This window comes from Octopus sinensis, linkage group LG8, assembly GCF_006345805.1.
Source record: "Octopus sinensis linkage group LG8, ASM634580v1, whole genome shotgun sequence".
Classification (NCBI taxonomy): domain Eukaryota; kingdom Metazoa; phylum Mollusca; class Cephalopoda; order Octopoda; family Octopodidae; genus Octopus; species Octopus sinensis.
Window position 1 is genome coordinate 102,239,073 of NC_043004.1, and position 24,883 is coordinate 102,263,955.

At 37.5% G+C, this 24,883-nt stretch overlaps 1 protein-coding gene across 2 annotated transcripts in view; it reads left to right on the forward strand.

Moving 5' to 3' along the window:
• The window catches only part of LOC115214937 (EF-hand calcium-binding domain-containing protein 14), a 116,659-nt gene that overhangs the window by 66,568 nt on the left and 25,208 nt on the right, over positions 1-24,883 (forward strand). The window contains exon 2 of one of the 2 annotated variants that reach the window (XM_029784019.2): positions 618-766. The exons of the other annotated variant lie outside the window; for it this stretch is intronic. Within the exon in view, the coding sequence (XP_029639879.1) occupies positions 618-766 (149 nt within the window). The remainder of the gene's footprint in view (positions 1-617; positions 767-24,883) is intronic. 2 annotated transcript variants of the gene reach the window in all.

Genomic DNA, 24,883 nt, shown 5'->3' on the forward strand with positions numbered 1-24,883 from the left:
CCAAGCTGTATCAGCTTTTGCCTTTCCCTTTGATAACATCGGTGGCATAGAGAGGGAAGGCTGTTATGCATGGGTGACTGCTGGTCTCCTATAAACAAATTTGCCCAGACTTGTACCTTGGAGAGGAACTTTCTTGGTGCAATCCCATGGTCATTCATAATCAAAGGGGGTCTTTATCCTTTTATATATAACCCATGCTAGCATGGAAAGCGGACGTTAAACGACGATGATGATGATGATGATGATGATGATATATATGTGTGTGTGTGTATAATGTGAAGAGCATCTTGTAAACATAAGATTATTCTGAAATGAAACAGAACTAGATAATTAAAGTATATTATTCCATTGCTTCTATTCCTTTGAAGTCCACAAATTAAAATCTCGGATAATAATTGAAATTAATTCTATTTTGTTATATGGCAATGATTTTGTCTTTGGGAAAGCAGAAGGAAATCAAAACAATATGTATTTGATTTTATGGCAAAGATGAAATTGTGAAAGTTCTCTTATTCAATAAAATTTTTTTTTTTTTTCCCCCTATTAATAATGCTTAATTGATCGTGGGTTGGGTGCTTCTAATTCTACTAACTACCACCTCCCTGTTTTATTTCTAGACGGAGTCGTTCGAATGTATGTACCACATGCTTGACTGTCTCCGGTTTTTTAGTCTTGGTAGCTTGTCTTGTTGCCTGTGGAACTCTGCTTTGGATGCATTTTGCACTACGGAAAAATTTGGACTACTTTCAGAAAAAATTAGAAACAGGTAAAGTTTGTCTTTTACCAAATCTGCCACCTCAGCAATACACTTTTTTTGTCCTCATTAACAGCATGCTTTCTTTCTAACTGCACATTTTGTATGCTTTTACTTGTTTTTCAAACACTCCATTGGGTATTTTTTTGTTTTGTAACTCTTGTTTACTATTGTTTATCTTAACTATAGCAGTATTTCAGAAGAAAATAAGTGAAGTATGTGATTCAAATATATTTTTGTTGAATTTTCAGAAAGAAAAATGGTGTTAATTTAAACTTTTATATTACATTGTATCTCTCTCTCTCTCCATATGTATGTATGTATGTATGTATGTGTGTGTGTGTGTGTGTGTGTGTGTATGTATGTGTATGTATGTATGTATGTATATATATGTATGTATGTATATGTATGTATGTATCATCATCATCATCATCATCATTTAACGTCCGCTTTCCATGCTAGCATGGGTTGGACGGTTCAACTGGGGTCTGGGGAGCCCGAAAGCTGCACCAGTCCAGTCAGATCTGGCAGTGTTTCTACAGCTGGATGCCCTTCCTAACGCCAACCACTCCGAGAGTGTAGTGGGTGATTTTATGTGCCACCGACACAGGTGCCAGACGAGGCTGACAAAACGGCCACGCTCGGATGGTGTTTTTATGTGCCACCGACACAGGTGCCAGACGAGGCTGGCAGACGGCCACGCTCGGATGGTGTTTTTTATGTGCCACCGACACAGGTGCCAGACGAGGCTGGCAGACGGCCACGCTCGGATGGTGTTTTTATGTGCCACTGACACAGGTGCCAGACGAGGCTGGCAGACGGCCACGCTCGGATGGTGTTTTTATGTGCCACCGACACAGGTGCCAGATGAGGCTGGCAAACGGCCACGATCGGATGGTGCTTGTTACGTGCCCACAGCACGGAGGCCAGTCGATGCGGTACTGGCTACGGCCACGTTCGGATGGTTTTCTTATGTGGCACGTGCCACCGGCACTGGTACCACAAAGATACAAATTCCATTGATGTTCATCTATTTTGATTTGTTTTGATTTGATTTGATTTTATTTGATTTTCACTTGCCTCAACAGGTCTTCACAAGTGTCACAAGAAGGAAGGTATGCACAGGTGGACTGACTACGTCCCAGGTAGGGGCCATGGGTTATGGCCTGACTAGTCTTGCCGGGTCTTCGGATGGTGTTTTTATGTGCCACCGACACAGGTGCTAGATGAGGCTGGCGAACGGCCACGATCGGATGGTGTTTGTCATGTGCCCACCGCACTGACTACGGCACTGATGGATTTCTTGTGTGCCACAGGCACTGGTACCACAAGATACAAATTCCATTGATGTTCATCTATTTTGTCTATTTTGATTTGATTTGATTTGATTTTCACTTGCCTCAACCGGTCTTCACAAGTGTCACAAGAAGGAAGGAAGGTATGCACAGGTGGACTGACTAGTCTTGCCGGGTCTTCGGAAGGTGTTTTTATGTGCCACCGACACAGGTGCCAGATGAGGCTGGCGAACGGCCATGATCGGATGGTGTTTGTTACGTGCCCACAGCACGGAGGCCGGTCGATGCGGAACTGGCTATGGCCACGTTCGGATGGTTCTCATGTGTGCCACCGGCACTGGTACCACAAAGTGTGTGCCACCGGCACTGGTACCACAAAGATACAGATTCCATTGATGTTCATCTATTTTGATTTGTTTTGATTTGATTTTCACTTGCCTCAACAGGTCTTCACAAGTGTCACAAGAAGGAAGGTATGCACAGGTGGACTGACTACGTCCCAGGTAGGGGCCATGGGTTATGGCCTGACTAGTCTTGCCGGGTCTTCGGATGGTGTTTTTATGTGCCACCGACACAGGTGCTAGATGAGGCTGGCGAACGGCCCGATCGGATGGTGTTTGTCATGTGCCCACAGAACGGAGGCCAGTCGATGCGGTACTGGCTACGGCCACTTTCGGATGGTTTTCTCTTGTGTGCCACCGGCACTGGTACCACAAAGATACAAATTCCATTGATGTTCATCTATTTTGATTTGTTTTGATTTGATTTTGATTTTCACTTGCCTCAACAGGCCTTTGATTTTCACTTGCCTCAACAGGCCTTCACAAGTATCACAAGGAGGAAGGTATGCACAGGTGGACTGACTACGTCCCAGGTAGGGGCCATGGTTTATGGCCTGACTAGTCTTGCCGGGTCTTCGGAAGGTGTTTTTATGTGCCACCGACACAGGTGCTAGATGAGGCTGGCGAACGGCCACGACCGGATGGTGTTTGTTATGTGCCCACAGCACGATGGCCAGTGATGCGGTACTGACTACGGTCATGTTCGGATGGATTCTTGTGTGCCACCGGCACTGGTACCACAAGCGGTACTGACTACTTTTTATGTGCCACCGACACAGGTGCTAGATGAGGCTGGCGAACGGCCACGACCGGATGGTGTTTGTTATGTGCCCACAGCACGATGGCCAGTGATGCGGTACTGACTACGGCCACGTTCGGATGGATTCTTGTGTGCCACCGGCACTGGTACCACAAGCGGTACTGACTACGGCCACGTTCGGATGGATTCTTGTGTGCCACCGGCACTGGTACCACAAGCGGTACTGACTACGGCCACGTTCGGATGGATTCTTGTGTGCCACTGGCACTGGTACCACAAGGATACAAATTCCATTGATGTTCATCTATTTTGATTTGTTTTGATTTGATTTGATTTTCACTTGCCTCAGCAGGTCTTCACAAGTCGGAAGGTATGTACAGGTGGACTGACTACGTCCCAGGTAGGGCCCAAGGGTTATAACCTGACTAGTCTTGCCGGGTCTTCGGATGGTGTTTTTATGTGCCACCATGCTCCCACAGCACGGAGGCCAGTCGATGCGGTACTGGCTACGGCCACGTTCGGATGGTTTTCTTGTGTGCCACAGGCACTGGTACCACAAAGATACAAATTCCATTGATGTTCATCTATTTTGATTGATTTTCACTTGCCTCAGCAGGTCTTCACAAGTGACACAAGAAGGAAGGTATGCACAGGTGGATCGACTACGTCCCAGGTTATTTTTTTTTTTTTTCATTTCTCCACTCAAATTGCTCCACATTGCTCTTGAACTTAAATCACTTCATCAGTAGTAATTTTGAACCTAAACAACTGTATATTTTCTTCCCCTCTGAAAGAGAACAAATGTATGAAACAAGGAAATAACATTTTCAGAGCACAACTTTTATTATTTACACTATCCAATGTATAATTTCTTTGTAAGATGGCAGGGTGTGATTTTTGAGAAGTAATTGGCTACTATTTTTCACAAGACGACATAGAAACCTTTTGACTTGTAATTTCAAGATATGTTCACTATTGTGATGAGTTGTCTTTTTTTCTTTTATTATTTAATCATTTCTGTTCATTAATGCAATTTTAGAGTTTTTTTTTGTCATAGCTTTCCTTTTACTGTACTTACCTGAGTTAATCAGGTATGCAGTACTGGAAGTATTACCTTACTGCTCTTAGAACTAGTCATTGTACCTTGATGTGAGGTCAGTCTTTGTTGATTAGTAATAGAACCTTCGTTAACCTGTTACCTAGTTTTACCATTAATACCAGGCACTTTGTTGCTTTAGTGGACCCCATTCAGTCGCAAACATTCAGGCCAAGTCTCTGGTTCAAGAATTCCTTTCTCTTTCCTTCCCTCTAATCTTGGAAGCCCTGTAAAGAAAGAATCATGGACTCTACCTTTCCTCCTGAGTAAAAAGGTAAAAACAAAAAAAAAAGTTTGTTCACCTCATTTTTTTTCTCCACTTCTATTGTGGTGGTGGTGGTGGTGGTACTAACCTTTGACTTTGCTACTTGAGAATCTGTTCTCTGAAAGTGGAATTGCAAGTCTATCTTGCTACAATGTGAACTTAGTTTCCTGAATTTCAAATATTCTGCTATTTTAATACTGGAGGCATCTCGAAGTTTAGCTCTATTGCCATCATACCATTATTGAGATAGTTGAGAGCAAGACTGGACATGCAATGTTCTGCAGCTGGCTTATTGTATTCACTTCAAGTCTTTGGAATTGATTTGTCATTTCATGTCATTATTATACAGAACTTCTAAATTCAACTGAACATGTTCTCACTACAAAGTTAGGAACATGTTCTCACACAAAAATGACAGAAATTTATGGTTATTACTTCTTTAAATACTTTTTAAAGCAATACTTTGTGCAGTGACCGTGTCTTTTTAGCAAACTCGTGCTCATCCTTAAGATAATGACTCACACTGGTTCAAATAAAAAAGGATTAAGCAAGATGGACACAGGGATAGCTATGTGGTTAAGAAATTTGTTGCACACCAAATGGTTCTCAGTTCATTCCCAATGTCTTCTACTATAGCCTTGAGTTACTCAATTCCTTGTGAGTGAAATTTGGTTATCAGAAACTGTGGGAGCCCTCTGTGTATGTGTGTATATGAATGTATGTATGTGTATGTCTTTCACTGAAAGATATAAACATTAGCTTGAAAGCTGATAAATCAGTGCTTTCGAATAAAAGTTGCGTAGATGCTTGAAATATTACTTCCACCATAATAAATCTAGTGAATCTACGATTAACCTAAACAAAATTGGTGACTAAAGATACTATTGTTCATAAAAAATGTGATACAGAAAAAAGTAAAAAAAACGTTTATTTATTAAAAGTTATTTCTTTCTGTCCATTTTTATATAAGTCAGTATATACTAGACAGTTCAACAAACGTAAATATTTGCATTAAATGTATTTACAAAAGACTGTTTGTTTTGCCTACTTGCTAGTTTAGTTGCTTGAAAATATCCTTCACCCATTCTTGTCTGGAATGAGTGGAGCAAACAGGTTGACTGAAAACACATTACAAAGACAAAGCTTTTAGATGTTGATCTTTGCATTGTGTGTCCAGCATATTTGAGTTATGTTCTTTCTTATGGACACTAAAGAACTGTAAACTTCTTACCTTATCTGTAATAATGGCTTTTTACATAGGTACATGGTCACACATTTGGGAGAAGGAGTGTGATTGCAAATGATTATATTGACCCCCAGTTCTTGTATATTGTTTTATTAATCCTGGAAGGTTGAAACACAGAGTCAGTTTTGGCAGAATTTAAAACCCTTTCATTACTATATTTATTTTGAGATGCTCTGTGTTTCTTTCAATTATTTTAAATATAACAAAGAATTTAGTAAAATAACTTACTTATCATTAAGCTAGTGTTAGGAACATAAATTGCAACTAAGGTTTGGTGGAAGATTTTAATGAAAAACTTATGAAAACAAGACGTTAATACTACAGAGCCAGAGCCGGTTTTGGCCGGGTTGGTAACGAAAGGGTTAAACTTAGAATATAAAGAAAATACCTTGCAGCTATTTGTTGCCAGGCATTTTGCTTGATGCTCTGCCCATCTAGCAGTTGTGAAACTGGCTTCCATCAGGAAGTTAATAGACAATAGTCAACTTTATCTTCACTTCTTCTTCTTCACAGTAAACACTGTTTCTTCTCTTCACTTGAAATCAATATAATGCGAACAAGTTTCTCATGGAAATTACTTATTGGAAGTTAGCATTCTGATTTTCAATGCGGTGAGCTATTAGTTATAATTAAGTTACCTCAACCACCTTACACTTGAATAACCCGTCCACTTCTGTTATTCGATTATTCTTTTGTGTTTTTGCTCATTACATTACCAGTGTTTTGTTTTCACTTTTGTTTTCCTATAAATACAGATTCTGTTTTGATTTTTTTTTTTTTTTATCATGCCTTTCCTTTAATAGTATAACGTGGCACAAGCACTGTATTGTATGAAGACGGTCACCAAAATAGGAAGATTAGTAATGGCCTATGTTAGCTTGAATAAAAGTGGTGGGAGAGGACACTCCTTGAAATGGCGCATGAGTACTGCATACTGCAGTATATGTAACCTCTAACTATTTCCCCATTTGTACATGGCAGTGAGGTTTATTGCTGGTTTCAGATGTTTACACCAAAATATCTAATTGTATGTATGTTACTATAAATGAACACAAACAGATTTGATCTTTACTCTTTACTCTTTTACTTGTTTCAGTCATTTGACTGCGGCCATGCTGGAGCACCACCTTTAATCGAGCAAATCGACCCCGGGACTTATTCTTTTGTAAGCCCAGTACTTATTCTATCGGTCTCTTTTGCTGAACCGCTAAGTAACGGGGACATAAACACACCAGCATTGGTTGTCAAGCAATGCTAGGGGGACAAACACAGACACACAACCACACACATGCACATATATATATATATACATATATACGACGGGCTTCTTTTCAGTTTCCGTCTACCAAATTCACTCACAAGGCTTTGGTCGGCCTGAGGCTATAGTAGAAGACACTTGCCCAAGGTGCCACGCAGTGGGACTGAACCCAGAACCATGTGGTTGGTTAGCAAGCTATTTACCACACAGTCACTCTGGTAAGCTTCAGCTAACTCTGCTCTCTATTATTGATGCCATAACCATCTGGTTACCATTTCTGATGGCATATAAGATGCACTATTGCTTTTTAAATGTCTCAAAGCATAGCCGTCGGTCTTATATGTGAAGTTGCTTTAAAATGGTGATCAGATGTTCATGTTTGGCTTTAAATTACACCTCAGTTATTTTACACTTGTACATCTCAAGTGCACATGTACAGTACTTGATGGAACTTGATCTGTACAATTATAATATAACTGAGATGTAATTTAAAACCAAACTTGAACATCTGATCACCTTTCCAGTTATCATAATCTTGTCATTAATCTTGTTAAGATGCATTAATGCAGCTCTGAGATTTAGGATTTTAAATGTATGACCCCATTTAAATACAAGTAGGGTATTTAACCCTTTCGTTACTGTATTTATTTTGAGATGTTCTGTGTTTCTTCCAATTAATTTTAAATATAACAAAGAATTTAGTAAAATAACATCGTTATCATTGAGCTAGTATTAGGAACATAAATTGTGACTAAGGTTTGGTGGAAGATTCTAATTCAAAACTTATGAAAACAAGACATTTATACTAAAGAGCCGGTTTCAGCTGGTTTAGTAACGAAAGGTAGGTTTGGCAACTAAATTCAAGCAACATGTTAAGCAACTATCCAGAAGCTTCTCTGTAAGCTGTGTCAAATGTGTATATAACTGTGAAGATACAAAGTGCATCTATCATTTATTAATCTCAGAATGAGCAAATGTTACTTGAGCATGTAGCAGAATCTCAGTCTCTTTTACACCCCTCACTTTTGGAAATGTTATTCTTCATCATCATCATTAGATTGGTGAAGTAACCAAAAGAGCGTCAAAGAAACACCTCTTAGTCTTTAGTCACCTGACTCGATATTTTGACATCCAAACTCTGCCAAAGGCTTTGTTGTCTGTCACTCTTTCAAGTTGATAAATGTATCAGATAATTCCAAGTATTAGTATAACATTTTAAATTAACTACATCTTGCCTTTGAAATTTATAGTCACATACCAAAGTGAGAAACATATATTTAACATTTGTTTAATTATTCCGTCCTGGCACAGAGGTAGGTGTGTGTGTGTATATAAATATATATATATATATATATATATATATACCGGAGTAAACACATAAATGTGAAACAAGGTGGAAAAAAGAGTACTCAAATACCAGTGGTAGAGTAGTATGCTTTATTTAAAGCAGCAGAAAATTCAACAAAACCTGTTACTCTGAGTTTCCCGTTGCCGTTCATCGGACAGTTTTTGCTAGAATGGAACCGATATGTCAATATATATATAAAGTATATATATATATATATATATATATATATACTTGTGTGATTTTAACATTTTTAGCATGGGTTAGATAATTGTATTATTGAGGCATTGTTTTTCAGTAGGATGCAATTTTCTATCGCTAATCCTACTTGTTTTCAAATAATGGATATTTTATTCCCCATGGCTTCGGAAGCAAGAAGCAAGTTGATGATGATGTTGACCGAAAAACCTAACGCTACAACCCATCATAAACTTTACAAGCAATTGCTAATATATGCAAATGTACATGTGTATATACACACAGGCATGCATGAGGCATAAACAAACAAATAAACAAATCACTTTTTGAGCTTCCATTTACCACATGCACACTCAAGGCTTTAGTTAGCTCAAGGCTTCAAAAAACATTTGCCTTTGGTATTGCACATGGGGACTGAACCCCGGACCATTTGGTTTGGAAACAAGCTCCTTAACCACATAGCCATACTTACTTTACTTTTACTTGTTTCAGTCATTTGACTGCGGCCATGCTGGAGCACCACCTTTAGTCGAGCAAATCGACCCCGAGACTTATTCTTTGTAAGCCCAGTACTTATTCTATCGGTCTCTTTTGCCGAACTGCTAAGTGACGGGGACATAAACACACCAGTATCGGTTATCAAGCAATGCTAGGGGGACAAACACACACACATATACATATATACGACAGGCTTCTTTCAGTTTCCATCTACCTAATCCACTCACAAGGCATTGGTCGGCCTGGGGCTATAGCAGAAGACACTTGCCCAAGATGCCACGCAGTGGGACTGAATCCGGAACCATGTGGTTGGTTAGCAAGCTACTTACCACACAGCCACTCCTGCGCCTATCATTCATTTAAATAGTATTGAGGCCAGTCTTTTGAGAGGGAAAAAAAATAATATAAAATGCAACTAGCTAGCAATCTTTCTTAAAATATGAGATGCAATATTAGTTGCTGATAAATTCTTGAAATAACTCTTGCACAAGCTGTATGCTATTAACATAAATAAGTTACGTTGCAGGATAAACTTATAAAAAGTACCATATTGGTATGATATTCTTTGAACTTTTATTTAACCTTTTCACTGTGAAATTACATTTCAAGGTTATTCCAGTAATGATGTTAAATATCTACCAAAAAAAGTAGAACTGGTATTTTCTGCAAGTCATTTAACTAGTCTCAACAGAAAGTAGTTTCAAACGTGACATTCCTCAACAAAAGATACATTTCAGTGGCAGTTAAGGGTAATGAAATTTTGAGTAGATATATAGGGTGACCCAAAAGTAGGTTTACAGTTACCACACAGGCACTTTAAATTCCTTTTAAAACATTTTATTACATTTAAATTTCTATCTTACAATTAACAAAATTAGCATAGAATAATGGTTTCATATTTTTTTATAATTAAGATCTAAGCTGTTAATATCATCATCATCATCATTTAGCGTCCGCTTTCCATGCTAGCATGGGTTGGACAGTTCAACTGGGGTCTGTGAAGCCAGAAGGCTGCATCAGGCCCAGTCTGATCTGGCAGTGTTTCTACGGCTGGATGCCCTTCCTAACGCCAACCACTCCGTGAGTGTAGTGGGTGCTTTTTACGTGCCACCCGCACAGGTGCCAGACGGAGCTGGCAAACGGCCAAGAACAGATGGTGCTTTTACGTGCCACCGGCACGGGGGCTAGGCGAGGCTGGCAATGGCCACGAACGGATGGTGCTACGTGTAACTGGCACGGGGGCCAAGCGAGGCTGGCAATGGACACGAACAGATGGCACGGAGGCCAAAAGAGATAGTTGAATAATTGTAAACCTACTTTAGGGCCACCTTGTATATGATTTCGATAATAAAAGGGTGAAATGTGTGCCAGTCAGCTTGGTTTTCAGCTGTCACTTTACAGGTAACATTTTAACAATAGTTATTTTCAAATAACAATAGTTGTATAGGTCACTTTAGACAGAGAAAGAATACCCCACTGCTCCTACTTCATAGTTTTATTTCTCTCTTTCTTTTTCGCATTCCTCCTTTGGGACACAGCCAAGAACAATATAATGACAGGCATTCCGACCAGTTTTTCAGATTGAACAATTATTTCATTTCCATTAATCAGATCTTCAGTTTAACAGGTACATGTCACTGGAGTGGAAGGAAACAAATTTATAGTTCATACACACACACTCACACTCACTCTCTCTCTCTCTCTCACACACACACACACACACACGTGTATGTAGAAAAAGGTGAAATGAATGTTTAAACATCTGGTATGAGATTTGTTTTAATATTTACATCTACATTATATTTTGATCAACTTGATCTCTCCATCACTACCTACATGAATATTTCATCAACTTTTCCCCTGATACCAGGGTGGATTCAAATGTGCGTATGTGTGTGTGTGGTTGCCCATACATACAGGCTCATTCCTTGCAACCTGCTCCAGCTGAGTGTCCCTAATTTTGCGGGCTCATAGGTGTTGGTGCCATGAAAAAAGCACCTGTGCCACTGCTGCATAAAAGCACCCAATACACTCTGTAAAGTGGTTGGCATTAGTCATGTTCTCACAGAATATTAGGAATGAACAACACTGCTTGTATGACACTGACAAGCATTTACAACTTTTTTGCAATGTCAAGAAAAATAAACAGAGTGGTTGTGTGGTAAGTAGCTTGCTTACCAACCACATGGTTCTGGGTTCAGTCCTACTGTGTGGCATCTTGGGCAAGTGTCTTCTACTATAGCCTCAAGCTGATCAAAGCTTTGTGAGTGGATTTAGTAGATGGAAACTGAAGGAAGCCTGTTTGTGTGTGTGTGTGTGTCTGTTTGTCCCCGCACCATCACCTAACATCCAATACTGGTGCGTTTACGTCCCTATAACTTTCCAGTTCGGCAAAAAAAAGACCGATTGAATAAATACTAGGCATACAAAGAATAAGTCCTGGGATCAATTTGTTCAACTAAAGGTGGTGCTCCAGCATGGCCACAGTCAAATGACTGAAACAAGTAAAATAATAAATACACATACACACAACAGATTTCTTTAAGTTCCTGGCTCCAAAATATCCTCACAAGGCTTTGGTTGATTCAAAGCTATAGTAGGAAACACTTGCCCAAGGTGCCACACTGTGAGACTGAACCCATAATCATATGGTTGGGAAGCAAACTTCTTAACTACACAGCTATACCTGTGAATGTGTGTGTGTGTGTGTGGTGTACATACATTCATTCATGCACAAATGCATATACATGAAAAATGTACTCTCTGTTCAATACAACATCATTGATGATACTCTTGACACTGTGATTCAAAAACTTGAGACTAGAAAAGCACCAGGAGGTGACTTCTTCAACAGGTATTGGTTAAAAAGAAATTTCCTTCTCCTGAGAGTTGCAGTGAGTATTTCATCAACCTTTACTTGCAACCTCACAATGGAGATAGAAATTTAACAAAGCTTGTTGGCACTAGCAGAAACAGAACTGATATTTCACAAGGAAAGCTATTCACACAGTGAAAAGCTAGTGGCTAGAATCTAATGCATTAAATATGTAAATACATCCTGTCTGAACCTATTCCTCCAGGCCCCTGCAACAATGTCCATCACAGCTTTTTTTCTCTCTATTGGTGGAAAATTTGAAAAAGAAAGCCAGAACATAATATGCGCTCACACAAGTATGCACATGTGTATGTCTGGATATAATGTTACGAAATTCAAGCCAGTCTTTATTTATGCAAGTTTCATACTAAGTGTAGTTTGCAAATAAAGCAATATGTTACTGTAAGCAGGACAGCTTAGTATGTATTGTCTGAAGTCCTTTACATACAAACCATTCTCAATGAGAAAATACAACTACTACTTTTTGTTGTAATGAGTTTGAATATCTCCACTTGAGTACTTTTCTTTGTACTAGTCAAACACAGCTGCTGCTGCTGCTACTGATGTGTTCATACATAATTATCATTAACCCTTTCGTTACTGTATTTATTTTGAGATGCTCTGTGTTTCTTTCAATTAATTTTGATTATAACAAAGAATTAAGTAAAATAACTTAGTTATCATTCAGCTAGTGTTAGGGACATAAATTGTGACTAAGGTTTGGTGGATGATTTTAATTCAGAAATTTTGAAAACCAGACATTTGTACTAAAGAGCCAGAGCCGGTTTCAGCCGGGTTGGTAACAAAAGGGTTAAGGTGGTGGATTTGCAGAACTTGTAGAGCATCAGACAGCCTGCCTTGCAGTATATGTTCCAGCCTTTTACAGTCTGATTTCAAATCCTGTCGTGGTTAACTCTTCTGTTCATCTCTCTGGAGTCAATAAGATAAAGTACCAGTCAAGTTCTAAGGTCTGTAGTATTGATTAAGCTCCTCTTTTTAAAAATGACTGGCCTTGTGACTGAGATTAGAAACAGTGGAGCTGGTAGAATTGTTAGGACAGTTGAAAAAATGTCAGGTGGTATTTGTCCCAGTTCCCTACATTCTGAGTTCATATCCTCCCTGAGCCAACTTGGGATTGATAGGATAAAGTATCACTCAAGTATTGGGATTGATAGTATTGTCTAGTCCCCTCCTCTCAAAATTGCAGGCCTTGTGCCTAAATTAGAAACAGTTATTATTATTATTATTTTATTCACTTAGTTTTACATGTTTACACTTTTATCATCTTCAAAGTATTCCCCATTTCAAGCAATGCATTAGTCCAGGTGCGTTTTCCACTTCTTAAAGCAATGCTGGAACTCTTGTGAAGTGATGCCTTTTAACGCCTCCATCATTTTTTTTCTTCACCTCTTCCACATCTACAAATTCCATAGCACCAGCTTTCATCACCAGTGATGATCATTGAATAAAGGTCTGGATCAACTTCCTGCCGTTCTTTCAGTTCATGACACGCATTCAGTCACGACTGTTTTTGATCTTCCATGAGCAAGAGAGACACAAATTTTGCTGCAACTCTTTACATTTGCAAGTTTTCACTCAAAATACGTTGGCAGGAACCCTAGGACACACCAGTCATATCAACAAGTTTCTCAATTGTTTGGTAAAAGTCCTCCAAAATCAGTTCCAGAATTTTCATAATGTTTTCATTCATTTGGCAGATTGATGGTCATTATGAACGAGCAATAAGTGACCATTCCTAAAGCATGAAAACCACTTGTAAACTTGTGTTTTTGCTCATGGCAGTGTCTTTATAAGCTGTTTGAAGTATGACAACTGTTTTGGATGCTGTTTTCCCCAGCAGAAAACAGAATTTCATGGAAGCATGCTGTTCCTTCGTGTCAGCCATTGTAAAAATCAACAAACAAGGGAGAAGCACTGCAAAAGAAAGATGCACCACGTGGCAGTGTGACTTCACCTGACAGTGCCAGTTAGTAGACTGGTACCTGAGGGTTGCATCAAGTGAGTTCTAGCAGCAGAAGCCTGAACTCCCATAGGTTTGTCCCACAGAGAGCGTTTCTGGTTACTTTTGGGTACCCCCTCACATCTTTAAGTTTCACATTGCTGGTTATTCATTTGAAGCAGTGTGACTGTAAAAAAAAAATAAAAACATAACCAAATATAACACATTGACATATGATTGATTGTTGAGATTTGACTGATTGATGAAAATCTCCTAAAAAAAATGCCACGTATTCAATTTTCAAATGTCATCTATAGAATATGTAAACTATTCATCTATTCACATGCAAATACATATGATATTTTCATGTCTTTAGTATTACGTATTATACACGCAATAAACAATAAAGGTATGTATTCTAAATTCATACCTGTTGCAGCATTCCTTGCTTTCATTGTCTTCTACGATACTGAATCTATGAAAATATCATGTTTTGACATATGAATAGACAGATGTTTGATGCATTTTCTAACAGTTTTCCAGCAACCAATTGAATTGTGATGATTAATCATATTTCAATGCATTTACAAATATTTTTTGCTTATATATTGTCACACTACTTTCGTCTCCCAATCATTTGAATAATCAACATGAAACTCAGTTACAAAAAACTTAGGCTTCTAATAAAATATTTAGCCTACTAATAGAATATACTCCCTCTTTAAGACTTAGTAAGCACATTCACTAGTTCAACAATCTATTTACCTGTCTAACAGTGTGTGTGTGTGTGTACGTGCGTGTACATGATGGGCTTCAGTAGGAATTCTGTCTCCTAATTTTACTTACAAGACATTGACCAGCCTGGAACTACAGTAGAAAACACTTGCCCATTGTGCCATGTATTGGAATGTATCTGAAAGCATGCAGTTGTGATATATATATATATATTTATATATATATATATAAAGGGAAAGTTTACGAAAATAAACAAAAGACGAAAGCAGGTGGAGTACAAACAAATAAATGTATTAGTATAGCGCTCAGGAACAGAAATAGAAAAAGTCTTTTACGTTTCGAGCCTACGCTCTTCGACAGAAAGATACACAGAAAAGAAACAAGGAGAGAAAAAATATGTGTAGTAACTAACGATCTATCATGTCGTATATATATATACACTTATGTGTTTGTGTGTATTTGTATGTGTATATATGTACATATGTGTGTGTGTATGTACATACATGTACAAACGTTTTAGCCTGAAGGCCGCGGCCTTCGGCTAAAACATTTTTAAGGATATACATGTGTTGTGTATGTGTGTCATCATTTAATGTCTGTTTTCCATGCTGGCATGGGTTGGATGGTTTGACTGGAGAGCCAGCAGCTGCATCAGGCTCCAATCTGATCTGGCAAGGTTTCTACAACTGGATACCCTTCCTAATGCCAATCGGTCCAAGAGTATAATGGGTGCTTTTTACGTGTCACCAGCACAGGTGCTAGTCATGCGGCCCTGGCATTGATCACCTTCTGATAGTGCTTTTTCGTTCCACCGGCACTGGAGCCAGTCAGGGGCCACTGGCATTGACCATGTTCGGAAGGTGCTTTTTACGTGCCACTGACACGGGAGCCATATGTGTGTGTGTGTGTGTGTGTGTGTGTGTGTGTGTATGTATGTGTATATATATATATGTGTGTGTGTTATGTATGTGTATATATATATATGTATGTATGTGTATATATGTATGTATGTATGTGTATATATGTATGTATGTATGTGTATATATGTATGTATGTATGTGTATATATAATATGTATGTATGTATGTATGTGATATATATATGTATGTATGTATGTATGTGTATATATATATGTATGTATGTATTATGTGTATATATATATGTATGTATGTATGTATGTATATATATATTATGTATGTATGTATGTGTATAATATATATGTATGTAGTATGTGTATATATATATATGTATGTATGTATGTATGTGTATTATATATATGTATGTATGTATGTATGTGTATATTATATATGTATGTAGTATGTATGTGTATATTATATATGTATGTATGTATGTATGTGTATATATATATGTATGTATGTATGTATGTGTATATATATATGTATGTATGTATGTATGTATGTGTATATATATATGTATGTATGTATGTATGTATGTGTATATATATATGTATGTATGTATGTATGTATGTGTATATATATATGTATGTATGTATGTATGTATGTGTATATATATATGTATGTATGTATGGTATATATGTATGTATGTTGTATATATGTATGTATGTATGTGTATATATGTATGTATGTATGTATGTATATATATATATGTATGTATGTAGTGTATATATATATATGTATGTAGTATATATATATATGTATGTATGTGTATATAATATATGTATGTAGTATGTATATATATATATGTATGTATGTATGTATGTGTATATTATGTATGTATGTATGTGTATATATATATGTATGTATGTATGTATGTGTATATATATGTATGGTATGTATGTGTATATATAATGTATGTATGTATGTATGTGTATAATATATATATATGTATGTATGTATGTATTGTATATATATATATGTATGTATGTAGTATGTGTATATATATATGTATGTATGTGTATATATATATATGTATGTATGTATGTATGTGTATATATATATGTATGTATGTGGTATATATATATGTATGTGTATGTGTATATATATATGTATGTGTATATATATATGTATGTATGTGTATAATATATGTATGTATGTGTAATATATATATGTATGTATGTATGTATGTGTATATATATATATGTATGTATGTATGTATGTGTATATATATATATGTATGTATGTATGTATGTGTATATATATATGTATGTATGTGTATATATATATATGTATGTATGTATGTATGTGTATATATATATGTATGTATGTGTATATATATATGTATGTATGTGTATATATATATGTATGTGTATATATATATGTATGTATGTGTATATATATGTATGTATGTGTATATATATATGTATGTATGTGTGTATATATATGTATGTATGTATGTGTATATATGTATGTATGTATGTGTATATATATGTATGTATGTATGTGTATATATATGTATGTATGTATATGTATGTGTGTATATATATATATATATGTATATTTGTGTATATATATATATATATGTATATTTGTGTATATATGTATATTTGTGTATATATGTATATGTGTATACATGTGTATATGTGTATACATGTGTATATGTATATACATGTGTATATGTATATACATGTGTATATGTATATACATGTGTATATGTATGCATGTGTATATGTATATACATGTGTATATGTATATACATGTGTATATGTATGCATGTGTATACATGTATATATGTATGCATGTGTATACATGTGTATATGTATGCATGTGTATACATGTGTATATGTATGTATGTGTATACATGTGTATATGTATATACATGTGTATATGTATGCATGTGTATATATGTGTATATGTATGTATGTGTATATATGTATATGTATATAGGTGTATATCTTTTATGAATTGACAAAATGTGAAGACCAGGAAAGTGAAAAGCAAAAAAAACAACCCCTGAAAATGCTTCCAAACATTAATACATCACACAATATTTGTTTTGCCCAAGTTGCTCAGATACTCTCTTGCTTTTGTTGTGTCAGAAATTCAAGAGATTAATAATTGGAAACCTGTTGTCGACAACCAAATGTGATGAAAAAATTTTTTTATTAAAACACAAACTTTTCGTTGAATACAATTTGCTAGTCAGAATACGTCAGAGGTGAGGGAGACTGTTTCTGCTCTAATTATCAAAATGTCAGTTTCTGATCTCAGTTTTTGCATTTTGTTACATATCACATGATGTCAGCAACCGTGGAAGGATTTCTGTTATTCTTTCTTTCTGTCTTTACACTTGAGCTGAGAGTAATCTAGTTTCTAACTCGAGTTACTCATAGGTAAGCTGTTATTGTAGTGTTTAGTTTTACCTGGCTTAGGTGAAAGACGGAAGACAGTATGTCTGTGTTGTTGAAGTTTAGTTTGAGTATTTTGTTAAATAGCAAAAACGTCATCTTACACAACCAGAACTGAAGAAATAAGAAAAATAGATTTTGCATGCATGCACTCGTGCAGCGCACGCGTGCACACACACACACACACACACACTATATGTAAAAACATTTGAAGACAGATTGAATACTGATTCCATGTGTTGATAGCTTGTTGCTAGATCCTTCTGATTCACTATCAAATATTTGTATCTGCGCAGGAGTGGCTGTGTGGTAAGTAGCTTGCTAACCAACCACATGGTTCCGGGTTCAGTCCCGCTGCGTGGCATCTTGGACAAGTGTCTTCTGCTATAGCCCCGGGTCGACCAATGCCTTGTGAGTGGATTTGGTAGATGGAAACTGAAAGAAGCCTGTCGTATATATATATATATGTGTGTGTGTGTATATGTTTGCGTGTCTGTGTTTGTCCCCCTATCATTGCTTGATGACTGATGCTGGTGTGTTTACGTCCCCCGTAACTTAGTGGTTCGTCAAAAGAGACCGATAGAAAACGTACTGGGCTTACAAAGAATAAGTCCCGTGGTCGATTTGCTTGACTAAAGTCGGTGCTCCAGCATGGCCGCAGTCAAATGACTGAAACAAGTAAAAGCATCATTTTAGTTTTAAGATGTACATACACACACACACTGACATAGATAAATAGTTAAGAAGTTTACTTCTGAAATCCAGAGGTGTTAAATTAGATCCCACTCTGCAGTGCTCTGGGTAAGTGTCTTCTACCATGGTTATAAGTTGAGCAAAGCCTTGTGAATGAACTGGGGTAGATAGAAACTGGTGTGATGGCCTATCTGTCAGATGCTAGGCTATTGTAATTCAAGGGGTCACAGTAATGGCAATAAAGGGAAGGAGAGAGTAATAACAGCTACATGTTTGCTAGGAGAGAGATCAAGTGATAGTCATAAAAATAGTCAGTAGTAAAAGAGGGTGATGGATGACCTGGAGGAGAGAGAATGAGGATTTGCAATACAGGCAAGTAATGTTAGATGGTAAGATAGGGTAAGCATTGGTTAGTCATGGAGTTAAGGTGTTGGTAGGAGGAGTGATCTGGAAGACAGAGAGTAATAGTGTGATAGAGTGGTGTGTCTGATATCAGTTGCTCTAAGACTGTACCTCATTACCAAGAGAGAGGTAGAGAATTACAGATGGTGGACTATGAAGTTGAATATGGAGAGATTCAAATCCAGCAGGATTTCTACAGCTAGATGCCCTTCCTAAATACCAACCACTTTACAGTGTGTACTGGATGCTTTTTTTCATGGCACTAGCACTAGTGAAGTCATCAAGTACTCACAAGACAAGGCCCCTCAATTGAATGGGGTGTAGTATTGGAAGATGTGGAAGTATTATTGCTGGACAAGAACAGGTTTTGTCTTTCATCTCCCAAGGTTTCCATTGATCGCCTTCCTCTGGCTTGATGGGGTTGCTGGTTTAGTCACTGACAACCCAACCATGCAGCAGATGGTACTAAGTTACATTCTACCAGTAGCATTCATGAGTGGCTGGACATTACATTCTTAAACCTTTAGCATTCAGACTATTCCGTCAAATTCAATGTTCATTTATTCACATTGTTTTGAACTCATCAGCTTTGAGATTTCAAGAATTTGATAATTTATTTTTTTAGAATGACATTGTAAGGTAGGTGTGAAAAGTCACACATGGCCCTTTTGGACATAAAACAGGGAGAATATTTGGACCTGATATGGCTGGTTTAAATGCTAAAGGGTTAAACTACCAGAGACTCTATATACCTATCTACACTAGCATACACACTAAAACTATCTAAATTTTCTACCCTTGTGTCCAGGCTTGTCCCTTGCAACCCTCTCCAGCAGAGCATTCCTAATTTTGCGGACTTATAAGTGCTGATGCCACATAAAAATCACCTGTTCTGGTGCTGCATGAAAGTACCCAGTGCATTTAAGTAGTTGGCTTTAGGAAGGGCATTCAGCTGTAGAAACCTTGCCAAAACGGACATGGAGCCTGAACAGCCCTTCAGCTTGTCAGCCTGTCCAACTCATGCCAGCATGGAGAACAGACATTAAATGATGATGATGATCTGCTTTAGACACTACATAATTACTTCCCTATTCAACCACAGACACTCCCCACAAAACTATATCTGTTCACTGACATAGACACCAAACATTAAACTACCTCTGTACACAACTATAGACACTACTGGCTAAGTTATATCCTACATTATGAACCAATGGAGGAGCCTTCCTTCATATCACAATACCTAACTTAAAAATGGAAGGGCACATTGGATAATGTAATCTTAGAATAAACAAAAGAACTGGGTTAGTCATGGCTGGAATGCCTCTGGTCATAATTTTGCTAGATTTACTGACCTTGGGTTTAACAACAACAACAACCATAGAAACTATGTAACTGATGGTCAAAATGTAGGAGAGAGTCTTTTCTTATCAGTGGGAAATATTTCAACAGATGGATGTAGAGGGAGAGGGAGGTTTCGATGAGGGGTTGAAGTGAGAGATAAAGAGCAGGAAGGGGAGGCGGGGAAGCCGACACATTAGCTGTAATAGCTGAGAGGGTGTAATAATGATTTATAAAGTTTTCTTTCAGACTTATCATTTTTTCAATCTCTTTCATAGACTGCTTAGACATAAACTGAATATAATCAATACGTCCATATTGATTATGTTTATAAAAAATAAAAAATAGATTTCACTTGACAGCTTAGTCTGACACACACACACACACACACACACACCTGCAACATTATCACACATATACACAAGTAAAACTCCTATAATCTTACTTGTATAGATTAATAAAATATCTTATTCTTTAAAACAATAGCAACGGCTTCATTGAGGAAGTGCTTAATAATTGAACTTGTAATTCTATTGTCTTGGAATTGTGTCTTGCTTGATCAATGCAGCTTAAAGAATTTACCCATATTAGCAGCTCTGGCAATAATAGTGCAGTAATTTGTATTGTTAGTGTTTCACACTAGAGCTTGCACACCAACAGTTTCTTGTGTTAGTCTCACCAATTATTTATTTTATCACACACATACACACACACACATTCTCTCTCTCTCTCTCTCACTCACTATTTGCTCTCTCTCTCTCTCTTCTGAAATTTTGTGCCGTCACAGCTTGTATTGACAAAACTATCATTAACCATTCTAATAACCACCAACCTACTAGAAATATCAAATAAATGTCCCTGCAAACCACACCCTACCATCTTAAAACCACTGCACATTGATATATCATCATCATCATTATTTAATGTCCTCCTTCCATGCTGGTATGGGTTGGTTGGTTTGACATTAAAGAAGCTGAATTTATTTAATTAATTGTGGTTATTTTAATTAAATTTAATTTATATAAATTATTTTATGTATTGGCTTAAGTCTTTCTTTGTTTGATTTGCATAATAGTGGTTTTGTCTCTAATTTAATATAATATATATATAATATATATATATATATATATATATATATATAATCATCATCATCATCATCGTTTAATATCCGCTTTCCATGCTAGCTTGGGTTGGACAATTTGACTGAGGACTGGTGAACCAGATGGCTGCACCAAGCTCCAATCTTGATTTGGCAGAGTTTCTACAGTTGGATGCCCTTCCTAACGCCAACCACTCTGAGAGTGTAGTGGGTGCTTTTACGTGCCACTGGCACGAGGGCCGATCAGGCGGTACTGGCAACGGTCACGGAAAATCGTGTTTTTTTTAATATATATAGTATTCAATGCATCATATCTGAAAATAAGATTGAATGGTCATGGAACTCTTATCATAGGTGCATTGGATCAGGGCTGACCTGTGTTTAAATACAACTATTTTCATTGCAATACTCTTTTCGTCTCTGAACATGTTGATTGATTGATTGATTGATTGATTGTATGCAAACTGTCTCCACTTTTTTGCAGAGTACTTGTCTTGTCTCCTCCTTCTTCACCTGTTACATTCACCAGCTCCATAATCACTGAACCTTCCCATGAACTGCTTTGAACTTCCACAGGAAATTTCCTTACCTACCCATGTTTCTTTCCCCTACTCTCTACTAACCTACAACAGAAATCAATGTTTCAAATCCCCAGTCTCCTCTCCCTGTACATGTAAGATTATATACCTGTAAAATGAGTTAATTACCATTGCTTTTAATGAACATTTTAAAATGAATAAGACGGGGGAAAGGAAATGGTGTTGTGTGACTATCATGAATGGCTGGGAGTTGAATCTAAGTCATCTGTCACACTGTGTCAGACTTACCCTAACCAAAGCCTTTCTACAATATATTGACACTAATTAAGGTTATTAAAGAAACAATGAACATAGGCGCAGGAGTGGCTGTTGGTAAGTAGCTTGCTAACCAACCACATGGTTCTGGGTTCAGTCCCACTGCGTGGCATCTTGGGCAAGTGTCTTCTACTATAGCCCTGGGCCGACCAATGCCTTGTGAGTGGATTTGGTAGACGGAAACTGAAAGAAGCCTGTCGTGTATATATATATGTGTGTGTGTGTGTGTGTTTGTATGTGTCACCCTAGCATTGCTTGATAACCGATGCTGGTGTGTTTATGTCCCCGTCACTTAGCGGTTCGGCAAAAGAGACCGATAGAATAAGTACTGGGGTTACCAAAGAATAAGTCCCGGGGTCGATTTGCTCGACTAAAGGCAGTGCTCCAGCATGGCCGCAGTCAAATGACTGAAACAAGTAAAGAGTATTAAAAGGGAAATTCTCCACTGCAAGTTATGTCTCTGAGTTAGTTTAAATTCTTGATTTTAAAAACTCATCCACTTACACTGCAAATACCTTGAAGAAAGACATGACCATCTCACAGAATTATACTTTCTTCCTAGTATATTTGAGGCCATGAGCCTAACAAAATCAAAATCGATCAGTTGAATAATTCTATTTTATCTGTAAACATTATTTCAATAGTAGTAGCAGTAGTAGCACCAGTAGTGTACTTTTTAATATAGCCTTGCCTGGCCCCCGTGCCGGTGGCACGTAAAAAGCACCATCCGTCCTTGGCCGTTTGCCAGCTCCATCTGGCACCTGTGCAGGTGGCACGTAAAAAGCACCCACTACACTCACGGAGTGGTTGGCGTTAGGAAGGCATCCAGCCGTAGAAACACTGCCAGATCTGACTGGGCCTGACGAAGCCTTCCAGCTTCACAGACCCCAGTTGACCCGTTCAACCCATGCTAGCATGGAAAGCGGACGCTAAATGATGATGATGGACGTTAAACGATGATGATGATGATGATGATGTATCTTCCCAATCACATTTTGATGTTTCAAGTTGTTTTCCAAGATGTTTTTGTTGTTTAGCCTAGGGCAGCTCTGACAGCAGATTTAAAGTCAAAGGTGTCCCAGTTGTGATCATTCTCACCCTCTCTCCTTTTTTTTTTTTGTTAAGTGTTGTAAGGTATGATTTGAAGGAAAATTTAACTACAGGCATAGGAGTGGCTGTGTGGTAAGTAGCTTGCTTATGAACCACATGGTTCCAGGTTCAGTCCCACTGCGTGCCACCTTGGGCAAGTGTCTTCTACTATAGCCTCGGGCTGACCAAAGCCTTGTGAGTGGATTTGGTAGACGGAAACCTAAAGAAGCCCATCGTATATATGTATATGTGTGTGTATATGTTTGTGTGTCTGACAACCGATGCTGGTGTGTTTACGTCCCCGTTACTTAGCGGTTCGGCAAAAGAGACCGATAGAATAAGTACTGGGCTTACAAAGAATAAGTCCCGGGGTCGATTTGCTCAACTAAAGGCGGTGCTCCAGCATGACCACAGTCAAATGACTGAAACAAGTTAAAGAGTAAAGGAGTACTGTTTCAGACAATTTGAATTGACTATATAGAGGTTGGAGAAAGCATTAATGTCACAACTTCCTATGTCTGTTTTCTTTATAAATTTGAGGATCTGTAACAAAACCTATCTTAAAGCATCATTATTCTAAAGCAGTATTCTCAACTACTGTTTTGCCTGTGGAGTCCTTTGATTGCTATTTTACTTGAGGTGGGCAGAAGGTGGGGGCAGCCTAATAACCATTCAATGTCAAAAAATTTGCTATTATATTTTTATTAAATACTAGCAGTATCGCCCGGTGTTGCTTGGGTTTGTAAGGGAAATAACTATATAAGCATTTTTAGAGATGTAAAGTATAATAGCCATTTCAATATGGCTAACCACAAAGGGGGGTGTTACTGTAGCTTTTTACGTTCTGAGATTTAATAATAAATTTTTAGAGAGTTACTTCCCTTATATATGCCAAAAATGCATTAAAAATGGGAAAAAATTATGGTAATTTTTTTTTTAAATCGTAGACTCATCGTAGACGCACGCTAATACCCAGAAGGGCTAGATATGAATCACGACTATAAGATACCCGGTTTTGGTTAAACTGCACCGCAAAATGTGGGAGTAGTTAGGAATCTAAATCGTAGGAGACAGACAGCACACAACCTCACTTTTATATATATAGATTAGGTTTGGTATTAAAAAAAAAATGTTCAAATTTGTTGTGTATTGTAGAAATATTTGCGCATTAAGTTTAACTCCTTGCAGATGGGAAACGGTACTGACTGCATTGGAACGGTGTGTGTGAGCAGTGCTATGCCTTGTTCTGTGTGGCACTGTGTTTTTAAATACACTGTAAAATTCCTTGTATGAAAAATTGTGAAGTTACTGAATAGCCAAGACTGTCAAGTACTAAATCCATCTACAAGGGGTTAACAACAAAATCCAGTTGAGACTTACTGTTCTAACATATAAATCTTTTGTTTATTTATATATATATATATATATATATATATCCACCACCATAGACAATAG